The sequence below is a fragment of the Anolis sagrei genome, chromosome 5 (genome assembly GCF_037176765.1).
Source record: "Anolis sagrei isolate rAnoSag1 chromosome 5, rAnoSag1.mat, whole genome shotgun sequence".
Taxonomy (NCBI): Eukaryota; Metazoa; Chordata; class Lepidosauria; order Squamata; family Dactyloidae; genus Anolis; species Anolis sagrei.
This window is the reverse complement of record NC_090025.1, coordinates 194385931-194399464: the sequence shown is the minus strand read 5'-3', so window position 1 is coordinate 194399464 and position 13534 is coordinate 194385931. Positions and strand designations below refer to the sequence as shown.

General features: G+C 41.0%; 1 protein-coding gene across 1 annotated transcript in view; it reads left to right on the top strand.

Moving 5' to 3' along the window:
* The window catches only part of NET1 (neuroepithelial cell transforming 1), a 97574-nt gene that overhangs the window by 27416 nt on the left and 56624 nt on the right, over nucleotides 1-13534 (top strand). The window contains exons 2-3 of the mRNA XM_060776392.2: nucleotides 1600-1666; nucleotides 6805-6864. Of these exons, the coding sequence (XP_060632375.2) occupies nucleotides 1600-1666; nucleotides 6805-6864 (127 nt within the window). The remainder of the gene's footprint in view (nucleotides 1-1599; nucleotides 1667-6804; nucleotides 6865-13534) is intronic.

The following is a 13534-nucleotide window of genomic DNA, read 5'->3' as shown; positions in this document are numbered from 1 at the left end:
GCTCCTTATTTTGGACCATCCTGAATCCTGCGTTGAGAGAAAGGCAGAAAACACAACAAAATAAAACCCCTAACAGTGCTTTTGTTTCAATCCCAGTTCATTTCCACACTGCCTCATCCTTGGAGCTTCCATAGCTCTATTCTGTTGGAGGGGAATCGGAGGATGATTGTATCCACTGCCTTAGTCATTTCCCAGTTCTAGAGATAACAAGGTATTCAACACAATTATCTGCCATGGCAATAGGAAACTCTTTAACACTGTGAGCAGCCATAGAGAGTCATCCGCCAAACAGAACTTCTGGTTTCTGATGAAGTAAAATGGGACCAGAAGGTCAATTCAACACTTTAAAAATGGTTCGAGGGGGGAGTGAAGTGATCAGTGCTGTTCATCACAGTGGGCATCATGTGTTAAAAGGATGCCCTGGAGACTTCCTTTTGTACTTTGGGTTCCATGAGGATTGGAGGTCTGTACAATTCACACATCTGCTTAAGACAACAGAATTTAAAACATCATTTACATAGCCTTTGCCCACCATGAGTACGATGGAAATTGAGGCATAAGATGCAAATCTTACAGCCTCTTAGTCATTAGAACATCCTGTACATAATTAAAATGTCTGGTCAAATTAGCTGGAACTGTTGGTTAATTATATAATACTATTCTTCTGAGATTTTAAGAAAATCTGGATTCCCAGTAAAGTCTGGTATGTCCTAAAGAAAATTTAAAAAATCTGCTATAAAGCTGCTAAATTCCAAAATAGCATATCTTCTGTCTTCTCCCTACTACCATTAATCTTTGCAACCACCCTATCTAAAAATGGTGACTTTTGGCCGGTGAATTCATGTCTTAATGGGGTCAAAATAGCAAACAACAGATGCAACTGTGTAAAGTATAGCTAAATGCATAAAGTATGACAACTTAGAAGGTAGTTAATCTGTAAGGGGCAGGAAACAGTACCACCCCCCTGGATTGAGGGACTTCTTTACTGCAATAACTAATTAAAAAAAAACCTTCTTGTTGTGTTCCTTCAAGTCAACTTCCCTGTAAGGTTTCCTTGCCTTCTTCTAAGACTGATAGAGTAGGACTTCCCGAAAATCAACCGGGGGTTTCCAGGGCTGAATGGCTATTTGAAGTCACGTGTCCAGAAGTCCTAATTGAACCTTCAAAATAGTACAGAAATAGTGATTATTCCAAACTGGAATAATAAAATGTAGGCCTGTCCAATTAAAAAGACATTGCCCTTGGCAGAAGGAGAATATTAATTGAGCGGGTAACCCCTCCTTGATATGTAGTATGGTCTGTGAGTAGCCACCTGGAAAACTTTCTGTTGTGTCAACACCAAAGGTGTCTCTTGAAAGCCTTGTGAGACTCCCTCCTGAAATTACACAGACTGCTCAGTATACTTTTTCAATTGACAGATGTTATTGAAGGCAGAAGTCTATTTATTTAGAATATTTGTACCCCGCCTTTCTCTGCGTGCGGACTCAAAGTGACTTACAATATAAAAACATACAAATTCCAAGAAGTATAGAAGTTGATAGGACTCTCCAGGCTCCGCTTGTATTATACTCATAAAAAGAAAATATTTTCTTTCTGCAGGTATTCTCTGCGGAGAGGAAGCTCATTCACATTTCTAACTCCAGGGACACACTGGGATTTTACTCTGGTGAGTAACTTATGGTTGATTTATTAAAAATTTTATATCCAATCCTGCGTCAAAACCTCTATGGGAAAAATACTGATAAAATCAATTGAAAGCAACTATTGGACACAGAAGAGGGCCTCTTCTGGTGTTTTTTTGGAGAGGTGTTTCTTCCAGTATTGTGGTTCCAAAATGCTTAGAGCTTTAAATATCATCACAAGCTCCTTGAAGCACATTGGCAGCCAAAGCAAATACAACAACTGCTGCTCTCAGATAATTTGGGCCTGAGCTGTATAGGGCTTTATAGATCAAACCCAGCACTATAAGATGTTTCAATCCAGCTGCTGCATTTTGTGTTAGCTCTAGTTTGTTGTCTTCAAAAGCACAATGTGGAGCACAATGCCAATAGTCTAATCGAATTGTATCAATTAAGAGTTAGAATCTTGAACAAACAAGCAAGCTATATTCCTGTTTTCTTAAGGTTGTTCTTTGCTGTAGCAAACAAGAGCTGGCTCTCCCTTTCTGTTTAGTGGTCAAACCAGCTTCACCAGCTATTCAATGTTTGCCATTCTGTCTTTTTCAGCCCTGAGCATTGCACAGTAACATATTTCCATGTGTTGAAATATATACTATGGCTGGCTTTTTTTCCTTCTGTGTATTGTGATAGAATTTGCATTCTCAATGGGGCATCTGTAGAACCACATGTTCTACCTGTTAATGTGGGAAGCAGTGCTCCTATAACATTTTTTGGTGGGAGTCCAAAACATTAATTGCCCCAGCACTTTAAACTCATTCGCTTCCCTCTGTTCTGCTTAGTAGCATCATGGTGTGTCCCTTGCAATCATTCCATACACTCAGTGGACTGTTACAAAATAATTCAGAAAGCACTGGGCTTTTAAAGAATTGAGGTAACCAAAAATCTGTGTAAAGAATAAATTACAACCATCAGTAAGCACATGAAGACCTGTTTCTACTCTTATCTGTGATTCCTATATATCAGGTCTGGGCAAACTTCAGCTCACCAGGTGTTTTGGACTTTAACTCCCACAATTCTGAACAGCGTATTGGCCCATGCCTGCTATACATGTTTACTGGTGCAATCTGTACTTCTAGAAAAGTTCATCGACAAAAACCAATAAAATGATTAGTCGATAAGAATTTATTATGCGTCATGTTTTCCTTGCTAGATTCACATTTTACTTTCTAGCCTTCCCACAAAACATTTTTTCCATTAAAATGAATCTGAAGATCAAAAGCTGGTGTCCATCTGGGTTTGGGGAATTTCTTCATTTGACCTTGCTTGATTACAACTAGTGTTAGGGGATTTGACCCTAACAAGTCAAAACAAGTCATGCCAGACGAATCTGATCTCTTTTTTCGATAGAGTTACAAGCTGGGTAGATGTGGGGAATGCCGTGGATGTAGCGTACCTGGACTTCAGTAAGGCCTTTGACAAGGACCCCCATGGCCTTCTGGCAAGGAAACTAGTCCAATGTGGGCTAGGCAAAACTACGGTGAGGTGGATCTGTAATTGGTTAAGTGGACAAACCCAGAGGGTGATTCTCCCCAATGCTTTCTCTTCATCCTGGAAAGAAGTGACGAGTGGAGTGCCGCAGGGTTCCGTCCTGGGCCCGGTCCTGTTCAACATCTTTACTAATGACTTGGACAAAGGGTTAGAAGGCATGGTCATCAAGTTTGCAGATGACACCAAATTGGGAGGGATAGCCAATACTCCAGAAGATAGGTGCAGAATTCAAAATGATCTTAACAGGTTAGAGAGATGGGCCAAAACTAACAAAATGAAGTTCAACGGTGCCAAATGCAAGATTCTCCACTTACGCAGAAAAAATGAAATGCAAAGATACAGAATGGTGGATGCGTGGCTCGAGAGCAGTACGTGTGAAAAAGATCTTGGAGTCCTTGTGGCCAACAAGTTAAACATGAGCTAACAATGTGATGCGGCGGCAAAAAAAGCCAATGGGATTTTGGCCTCCATCAATAGGAGTCTAGTGTCTAGATCCAGGGAACTCATGCTCCCCATGCTCTATTCTGCCTTGGTTAGACCACACCTGGAATACTGTGTCCAATTCTGGGCTCCACAATTGAAGAGAGATATGTGTCCAGAGGAGGGCAACTAAAATGATCAAGGGTCTGGAGAACAAGCCCTAGGAAGAGCGGCTTAAAGAGCTGGGCATGTTTAGCCTGAAGAAGAGAAGGCTGAGAGGAGACATGATGAGTGCCATGTATAAATACGTGAGAGGAAATCATAGGGAGGAGGGAGCAAGCTTGTTTTCTGCTGCCCTGGCGACAAGGACATGGAACAATGGCTTCAAACTACAAGAAAGGAGATTCCATCTGAACATGAGGAAGAACGTCCAGACTGTGAGAGCCGTTCAGCAGTGGAACTCTCTGTCCCGGAGTGTGGTGGAGGCTCCATCTTTGGAAGCTTTTAAACAGAGGCTGGATGGCCATCTGTCGGGGGTGCTTTGAATGCATTTTTCCTGCTTCTTGGCAGAATGGGGTTGGACTGGATGGCCCATGAGGTCTCTTCCAACTCTGATTCTATGATTCTAGGAGAACCAAGCCATAAAACCTATGGGTGGCATTGTGCAAGTCACACACTCTCTGCCTCAGAGGAAGACAAACCCCATCTGAACAAATCTTGCAAAGGAAGCCCTGTGGCAGATCACCATAAGTTGAAAACGATTTGAAGGCACAATGGTGACAACTGGTGTTGAATCAGAGCTGTCGTTCGTAATAGTTTGGATGACTCCATAAGCATTGCTCATTGAGATATGTCTCGAAACAAAGATATTATGATGCTATTTCTGCATGGTGTGTTAACAGCTAATTTGTTTACACACCGGTTTGGATCTGCAGTTCATGATATTACTAAGATTTTGTGTTTTAAAGCAACTTGGACTCTGCAGAAAAGAGTAAACAATATCAGGATCTTGGTACATTATAAACTGCAGATATAGTTTACTGGCTGATGGGTTTTGTAATTAAGTCTTGCATTTTCCTGAAGATGCCAAGAGCTCACACCCCACTGAACCTGTAGTACAGCGGTTCTCAACCTGTGGGTCCTTAGATGTTTTTGCCTTCAACTTCCAGAAAGTCTAACAAAACTGGCTGGGATTTCTGAGAGTTGTAGGCCAAAAAACTTGAGGACCACAGGTTGAGAACCTTCAGGGCTTCCCTAATATGACCACCTGGTTTTAAGTTTGTTGCAAGATCAATCTGTAAGTGATGGAATCTATTGATTAACCTGACCTCGGTATCTCCTGCTTCCATCCATTTTCCCACATTGATTAATCGAGGAATATCAAGTCTAGCTCTGTAAGACCAAATTCGAGTGCCAGTTAAGCTATTGCATTCCTGGGATGACACTGAGGTAGTTATGTCCCAGCTCAATTGTCTCGTAAATTTGTGAGCATAAAATAGAGATAAAATGAACACAGGGATTAGATGTCGAGAGGTAGACTATACATGTAACAGAGGAGAAAAATCAATATTAGTCATAGAAATAGAACAGCCTGTCTCTTATGAGGGAATTTTCTGTCCTTACAAAAAAATCTTGCTAATTGACACATTTCCTAAGAACTTTAGTTTTAGGTTAAAAAAATACTCCTCTCATTGCTATCTTGAGAAGGGCAGCTAGTGATCATTTTAGAACCCTTTGTTGAGTCTAAAGAAAATTCAGTTTCCTTCCCCTTTGCAGACTTTTTTCCAAAGGGACGGAGCTCAGGAGACTTAAACTGTTCATCCAGCCTGAGAATGACAGGTCAGCTGGATAAGCCATTGTTATTTGGAGTCATTTGAAATACTGTTGGTTTCCTTTAAGAGTCTGCTTCTGATTTAGTCGACACGAAGCAGCTGGCTTTTCTGTCAAAACGTCTGCTGCTTGTATGGATCTTAACTGAGGCGAGAGAACGAAGGGCCTAGCCAAAGCAAGACCTATTAAACTAGTCTCGCCAGTCTTCAAAACAAACTTTTGGACTTCCTTTAGAGTCTGGAATTGGAAGGCACTCGGACCTGCATGCTGGAAAGAAAGAAGAATTGAAAGAACTATATATTTTCTAATCAAAGAGCAATTTTGGTTTATTGTAAGGGACACACCAAGAAAAAGATGGAAACTGCAAATTTTGCTATTTTCCATTTTTCCCATGTAGATAAATGTGAATAATTTGCAAATGCCTGGTTAGCATGATAGTAATATTCTTGGGAGGAAAGACCTTCTCAGTTTGATTCTGTGATACCTCTTCATAATGTGTGTGTTTGTGGAGGTCTGCCCTCTACTCTTCTTGTCTCCTATATGCGTCATTTCTCCCTCCTTTCTCCTGCCATGAAACATGGAAACGAAAAGACTGGCACTTGGTCTCTATAATATTATTTCAGCCTAGAGAAAGGCAAGTGCCACGGGTTGCCTCTGTTTGAATTGCCCATGCAACCTCAAAAACACTGTTTTGTGTTTAAAGAGGGCTGTACTAGAAGAGCCTCCATATAATGTTGTAATGACTGCTTTTCTGCTTTGAAGAAAGTACAGATCCATATATATTTTTATAACAGGGCTCTACAGAAATATAGGGCAGTCCTGTAGAAATGGAAGGCATATGTCTGTCCTGACAGTGAAGGACTCATTTGGTCACCTGAAGGCAACTTTCAAGGCCAGAATGGAAAAAAATGTGGTGTGTAGAACCTAGAAGGGTGGTTGAGGGCACTTACATTGCCACATAGTGCATAGCATTTTAAAACACAACACTAAATTACCGAGGCATTTGGAATCAGAATAGGTGTTTTGTTTCACTAAGCTCTTTATTGAATTCCAGTAATTAATGACCTTGTTAATGCATGCTATTCACTTTCATGGTAATTTTTCTTGATTTCTTCCTCTTCTAAAAAAAAACTTCTCATGACTCAACGAAGACGCAGCAACAAAAGTTCACATCTTTTCAGTTCTGTGTAAGGTCAAGTCAAATGACATCAGTAGTCTGAATGAAATACCTCCAGCTTGTTGACATCTTTGTTTGCAAAAAGGAGGGCAACTTTGGGATTGGTTTTGAATTCTTCAGCCTCTATTATATGTAGGAGAGCACACTTCCTTCAATGGATTTCAAAGCCTGGGTCATAATTTGTGTAACTTGTGTTTTCTTTCTTTGCAGAAGAGGAAACGGAGGGAGAAAGATGATGACGTTGTCAGCATTTGTAGCCTTGATCTTAAGGTAACCAAAAACATCTTATTGTGATTGTATTGGAGAGTAAGTTGTTACATAGTACTGAGACTCCTAGCCCACCTTATCATAAAGGCTTATTATGGCAGGCCATATTGTTCCCTTTCTGCTGTTGGGTTCCTTTCAGTGTATTTGAGAGCTTTCTGTTTAAAACACTCGGAGATTAACCCTGCCAAGATCTGCCCAGCTCCACTGCCATGTGAGTTTCCCAGGTTCAGACCCAAGGCATAGTCGTCCACCTTCAAGATCTGGCATCTAGAGAAAGTAAAAGTGACTTGTATGATGACACTCCATTTGTTAAATACTGGTATAAATCATACAAAGATCTTGCTTTTTGAAGCCTTTTGCACATTTCCAAACTTCTCTGTGAACATATGGGCTCTAAACATTTGCTTCTACCTTTTAAACTTTCATTTTGCTGAAAACTACAATGTTTTCTTTGTAATACATGTTAAGAAAACCTTATTCAAAATGCTTGAGGCCAGAAGTGATTTGGATTTCAGATTATGTACATATATGTACATAATGAGAGATCTTGGAGATTATTTTATTAATATGTTTCTGTACATTGAACCACCAAAAAGCAAATATGTCACTATTTCAACTACTCATGTGGACATTTTTTGATTTGGGAGCAATTCGGCTATTTAGATAAAAGATGCTTGACCTGGACATGGTAAAAAGAAGGATTCTGTATAGATATTTTTATGTGTGGGCTTCATTTGCTGAAAATTACAATGCTTTCCTTATGATCTATGGTAAAAAGAAAGAATTCTGTATACATGCTATTATGGGAAAATGTTATTAAACATTTATTCCAGGAAAATGTAATTCAAATGGCCAGTTTTTCAGAATGCAGATTTAATTGGTTGCCTTCCACAATGCTAGCATAGTTTGTCAGCAGATATCCATTTGGCATTCCACAACTTAGCCAACTGTTCTCTGTTTGAGCCTTTCCATATTCATCCTCATCACTTGTTTCCTGTTGTCTTATTGACCTCTATGTATTTAATATAAATGTTAAGCTATTTAGGCAGAGAACTCTGTCCTATGCTTCTATGAAGAAGTACATCATTCTCTCCAGTCTTTCTGGGTGCCATCCATGCTGTGGAATCACCTTGCCAGGGAGACTTGCTATTGTCTGTTTTGCAGCAGAAGGCCAAAGCACATTTTTGCCATCAGCACTCAGAATTGTGCTGCCCAATATTTTTGTGTTTGGTGGTTTTGTAATTCTAGGCCGTGTGCAAAGGACTGTATTTAAACACATGTTTTTTTATGTGTGACTTGAAACATGGCATTGCGTGTCGTCTTGAGCACATAATGAAAAAGTGATTTAAGAGGCATTATAAATCTGTACAGTTCCAAATGTGCTGCAGGAGACCCCTCGGCTGGGGATGCTGCTCTCTGAAATGGATCCCAGATGCTGCGTGAAATGTCATATGTGCAGAACTTCAGAAAGCAAACTTCTGCTCCTCGGTGCCTGTGGATTTGTGGCTTTGGATATGCGTGCATGCACATGTACATTAGGCTTCTTTTTGTGGTAGCAAAGTGATTTCCGAACTGAGCCCCATCTTAAGGGGAACTAACATGCAGCGTTCTCGGTTCAGGTCATCTTCGTGCAGAAGTGAGCCTTTGGAGGAAATCAGAATGAAAATTAACAGTGACTAAAGGTAGTGACCTTTATAATGTGACCTCTTGAACATGCATGTTTGCATGTCTGAGCAAAGCTGCCTTCAGAGTATAAGGAGCAGTACTTTTCCTGCATGTAGCCTTATCTTTCTCTGAGCAATGTATCTAAAGTAAATATCATGAGACTAGAGTTTGTGGAGTGCTTGGCTTTTTAAGAGATATACAGGTCAGGGACAAAACCTCTAATGGGTCTTCAAGTACTGTTGTCTCCTCTGCTGCTGCTTTTCTGGAGATATCGCAGCCTTAAAATGTTTATATTCGTCCCTTTATCCCAAGATCTCAGTCTTGGGAGTGGGAAGGAGAAACATCTCTTCTGTGAAGTGGTAACTCTGGAGTTCAGAGTCAAAGAGCTCTTACAGCTTCTCTGCAAATCCACGTTAATTCTACTTTATGGGAAATAGATCCCTAGGCATTGCCTGCCTCCCTCGTTAATTCATGATTCTGCCTGAAGTTTGAAAGCCTCACTTTTTATGACTTCTACACAGAAAATTAATTACCCTAAGAAAGTTTTCACAGCTTTGTTTTTTAAAAAATAAAAATAAAATCTGGGCTCCAGATATACAATCCTTCAAGTCAGAAAAAGCGAGTATCATGGCGGGCTGGGCAGAACCCAGCAGCAGTTCTCTCGGAGTTGTGCTCGTGTGCTTCCTGTTAGGATATCTCAGGTCATCTGTCCTCTTCTCCAGCTGTGGAAGAACTGAGGCTGAGTGTCATCCGTTCACTAAACGGACTCTGACCTGGGAGGCAGCCCTCTGAAAGGCAGTACGTGCCTCCCATCAGGTGTAGCCAGGCATCTCAGGCCTTTCCCACCCACCGCTGTCTTCACCCCTATTGCTGTGGCACTCCCTACATTCTCCGCTTTCTCCGTCAAGGCGTCCATATTCTCCTCCCTCTTTATTGAAGCCTATCCGGAAGCACATAAGGAGCCTAAACAACCTCACGGTATCCAATCCGTGTTTGGAAGCTAAGCAAAGTCAGCCCTTGTTAATGGGAGACTGCCAACTTATTTTATTATTTATTTACTTCATGAATTTCTCCCCCTGAAGGGGGACTCAGGGCGGCCTCACACAAGCACCATACGATGCTATCAACACCTAAAACAGTCTAAAATACATTAAAAACATTAAAAACTTATTATACAATTTATTTAAACAGTTACTTTAAACATGCCAGTCAAAACCAAATCCAAATCTGGGCAGAATAATGTCTTATTTCCAATTGCCGCTGTCCGTTAATCAAACGCCTGGTCCCAAAGCTTTGTCTTCAGTTGTCTTCAAAAGGACAGGAGGGAGGTGGCCAACCTGATGTCTCTGGGGAGAGATGGGGGGCCACTGCCGAGAAGGCCCTGTCTCTCATCCCCACCAACCGCGTTTACGATAGTGGTGGGATTGAGAGCAGGGCCTCTCCTGAAGATCTTAAGCTTCGTGATGGTTTGTACGTTTGGACAGGTAATCTGGGCCAGAACTGTTTATCTTAACTAGGTAGATAACTCTAATTCATTGGAAGGGACAGGTGAAAACACCACTGAATATTCCTTGTTAAAGAAAACCCTATGAAATGAATGCGGCTGCCATACATTGAGAAGTGGCTGGGAGGTGCATACATACCTCAAAGCACTCCCTTGCACCAAACTTGTCCTCACACTTAGGGACCCACCCTCATCTTATTTCTACCTGGCTTGTCTTTCATTTATTTGGGCTTAATATGTTGCAAGACAAATATTTTGGAAAGGCAACAATCAAATGTAAATAGATTACGGCACTGCAATTAAGCATGATTAAAGGGCTTTTGAGGGCTCTCATTCAAAGTTTAATGTGGCAGCTCTGGTAAATTAATTCTATTGCAGTTTTAATAGTTCTGATCAGGGTTCGCTTTGAAAAGGTGTGCCTATCAACGTGGCAGAAATCTCTTCAACTTAAGACTAGTTAAACAAAAGTGCTGCATTTATTGATAGCATGCAGCTCACACCCCCTCAAAGCACACTTTGGTCTCATTTACAGCTGGTGCAAATCAAGGCAAGGCAAGATAAACATCATTAGCATCTTGAATGTGCCCAGTCAGTTGAACATTCAAAGACAACAAGGTGGAAGGTTAGCTCTTCCTTTTCTGCAGTTGAAAGTCTAACTTGCTGACGTCAATGTAGAAATGCCTTCACTTTCCTCTGGCATTTGGGGCAATCCATTTTCTATCATGTTGGTCCAGAGAAAGGGATAAACAAGCTCCTTTGGCTTTTGTAGGAGCCCCCTGTTGCTGTCCCCATTTGCCAAACAAGTATTAATCCATTGCAAAATACCTTGCCTTCTGTGAACAGATTAATGGCAGTATTTTCCAGGAGATGACTGCCAAGTATTTCCCCCCTCCCCTCCTCTTCAAAGCTAGACAGTGGGGCTTCCTTGGTGATCCATGACTCCCCTTAACCCTATTCTTCTAGCCATAAGAAATCCCTCTGGCCAAAGGTTTTTAAATGGCTGAAGGTTCCAGGGGGGTGGAGTAGATGACCTGTGTGGTCTCTTCCAAGTCTGCTATTCTATGACTAGCCATCCCCTGCCACACGTTGCTGTGGCCCAGTCTGGTGATCTGGAAAATAATGAGAAGGTGTTGATTTCTAATATATGTAATTTCTTTATGCTTGTGGGTAAACAGTATTTCTTGCTGTTTATTTGTCAGTGATGATGTGGAAATTGTCTGGTTTGCGTACTCTGGAACATGCAACATATAATTGTCCTTCTTTAGAGGTCCCTCAGAAATCTATGATACTGCATCTGTCATATCCATATATATGTGTGTCTGTGAATCATATATATCAATCTATTATCTATGGCTGTATGGCTCTTTGTCAGGAGGGCTTTGATTACGTTTTCTTGCTCCGATGAAGGGAGTTAGGATTGGATGGCCTTAAGTATTTTCTGTTGGTCACGGGGGTTCTTCTGTTGGTCATGGGGGTTCTTCCGGGGAGGCCCTGCTCTCAACCCCGCCTCTATCACAAGTGAGATTGGTGGGGACGAGGAGCTGGGCCTTCTTGATGGTGGCCCCTCACCTGTGGAATGAACTCCCTGGGGAAATTAGATCATCGTCATCCCTCCTTTCCTTTAGAAGGAAATTAAAGACATGGATTTGGGATCAGGCGTTTGGGCAATCTGGCAGATAAATAAAGGACATCGACGACCGATAGAAATGGAAAATGTGGAATGAAATTATGGATTCTGAGTTGCGAATGCTGAGCTTAAGATTGGTTTTTTATTGACTGTGATATATATTGATTGTTTTAACTGTTATAACTGTTTTAATTGCTGTCTATATTTTATCTGTATTACTGTGTAGGCATCGAATTGTGCCTTTTTGTAAGCCGCCCTGAGTCCCCCCTCGGGGGTTGAGAAGGGCGGGGTAGAAGTACATGAAATAAATAAATAAATAATACATTCTGTGTGGGAGGTTTGCCCCAATTCTGTCATTGGTGAGGTCAGAATGCTGTTTGATTATAGGTGAACTTTAAATCCCAGCAACTACAACTCCCAAATGTCAAGGTCTATTTACCCCAAACTCCATCATATTTGGGCATTTGGAGTATTCGTGCCAGGTTTGGTCCAGATCCATCATTGTTTGAGTCCACAGTGCTCTCTGGATGGAGGTGAACTACAACTCCCAAACTCAAGGTCAATGCCCACCAAACCCTTGTGTTTTCTGTTGGTCATGGGAGTCCTGTGTGCCACATTTGGTTCAATTCCATTATTGGTGGAGTTCAGAGTGCTCTTTGATTGTAGGTGTACTATAAAGCCCAGCAACTACAACTCCCAAATGACAAAATCAATTTTTTGAGTGAAGGACATACATTGGGATGTTAGGTGTGTGCTGTCCAAATTTGGTGTCAATTCATCCAGTGGTTTTTGAGTTATGTTAATCCCACAAACGAACCTTACATTTTTATTTATATAGATCCTATTCATTAACACTGGGTTTTTTTTACCTGGCAAAGAATTCAGGGGGACAGACATGGATTTATGAGCAAAGAAAAGTCTACACTCCAGGGCCTTATATAGGAAGTGGTTGCAGCAGATGCTGGTGGATTGAATGATCACTGAAACATTATGTGTACGAGAGAGGGGAAAATAACATTTGCTGTTTTCTGTGTAGTTCTTGTGTGTACATCTGCACTTGTACTTCATTGTTTTCTAATTAGAACCCCCTGTTCTGGTTGAGTTGTCAAGATCTGTATTTTCAATACAGTCACCAAGTCCTTCTGTGTCTTGGAAATGACAGAAGTGGCACAGTATGTTCAAGGGAAGGCTTAGTCATAAAATTAGACGGCTTTGGGCTACATTCTTCATGTCACCCTTCTCTCAAGGCTTCTCACTTTCTGCTAAAACCTGGGACTGAACTGGATCATTCACATTGCTGATTTCTCCCACGTTCAGGACAAAACACTCTAAACTGATCCTTGTTTAATCTTTTCCTCTGACGTTTTTGTGGGGATGTTTTACTTGTCTGTCACATGTGCTAGTTAGAAGCAGAGGCACTATACATGCAAAATGATTTAGATGCCATAATTTGTCCTGGGGAAAAAAAGCTAGGAACTGTACTTCTGAGTCCTTCACAAGGTTTTCTGAGAGCTTTTTATTTATGCGTTCTTTCTCTGCTGTATTTCTACCACAAGAGTATATAGTAGGGCTGGGCGGTTTCGTTTCGTAATTTCGTAATTCGTTAAAAATTTGTTATTTTTTTTTTGTTACGAAGCGATAACGAACCATTCAGGAGCATCTAAAAATTGAAACGAATTTTTCAATTCGTTTCGTAATTGCTTCGTATTCGTGTCATATTCGTTTCGAATTCATTTCGAAATCGTTTCGTTATTATTTCCGCATGTCTGGGGCAAGTTTTATAGCTGTTGTTTGTTTAATCAGTGAAAAGAAATTATAAATATCACACCAACAGTCAACAACAGAGGGAGAGGGAAGCTTCAGAAGTTCCCCCTGTC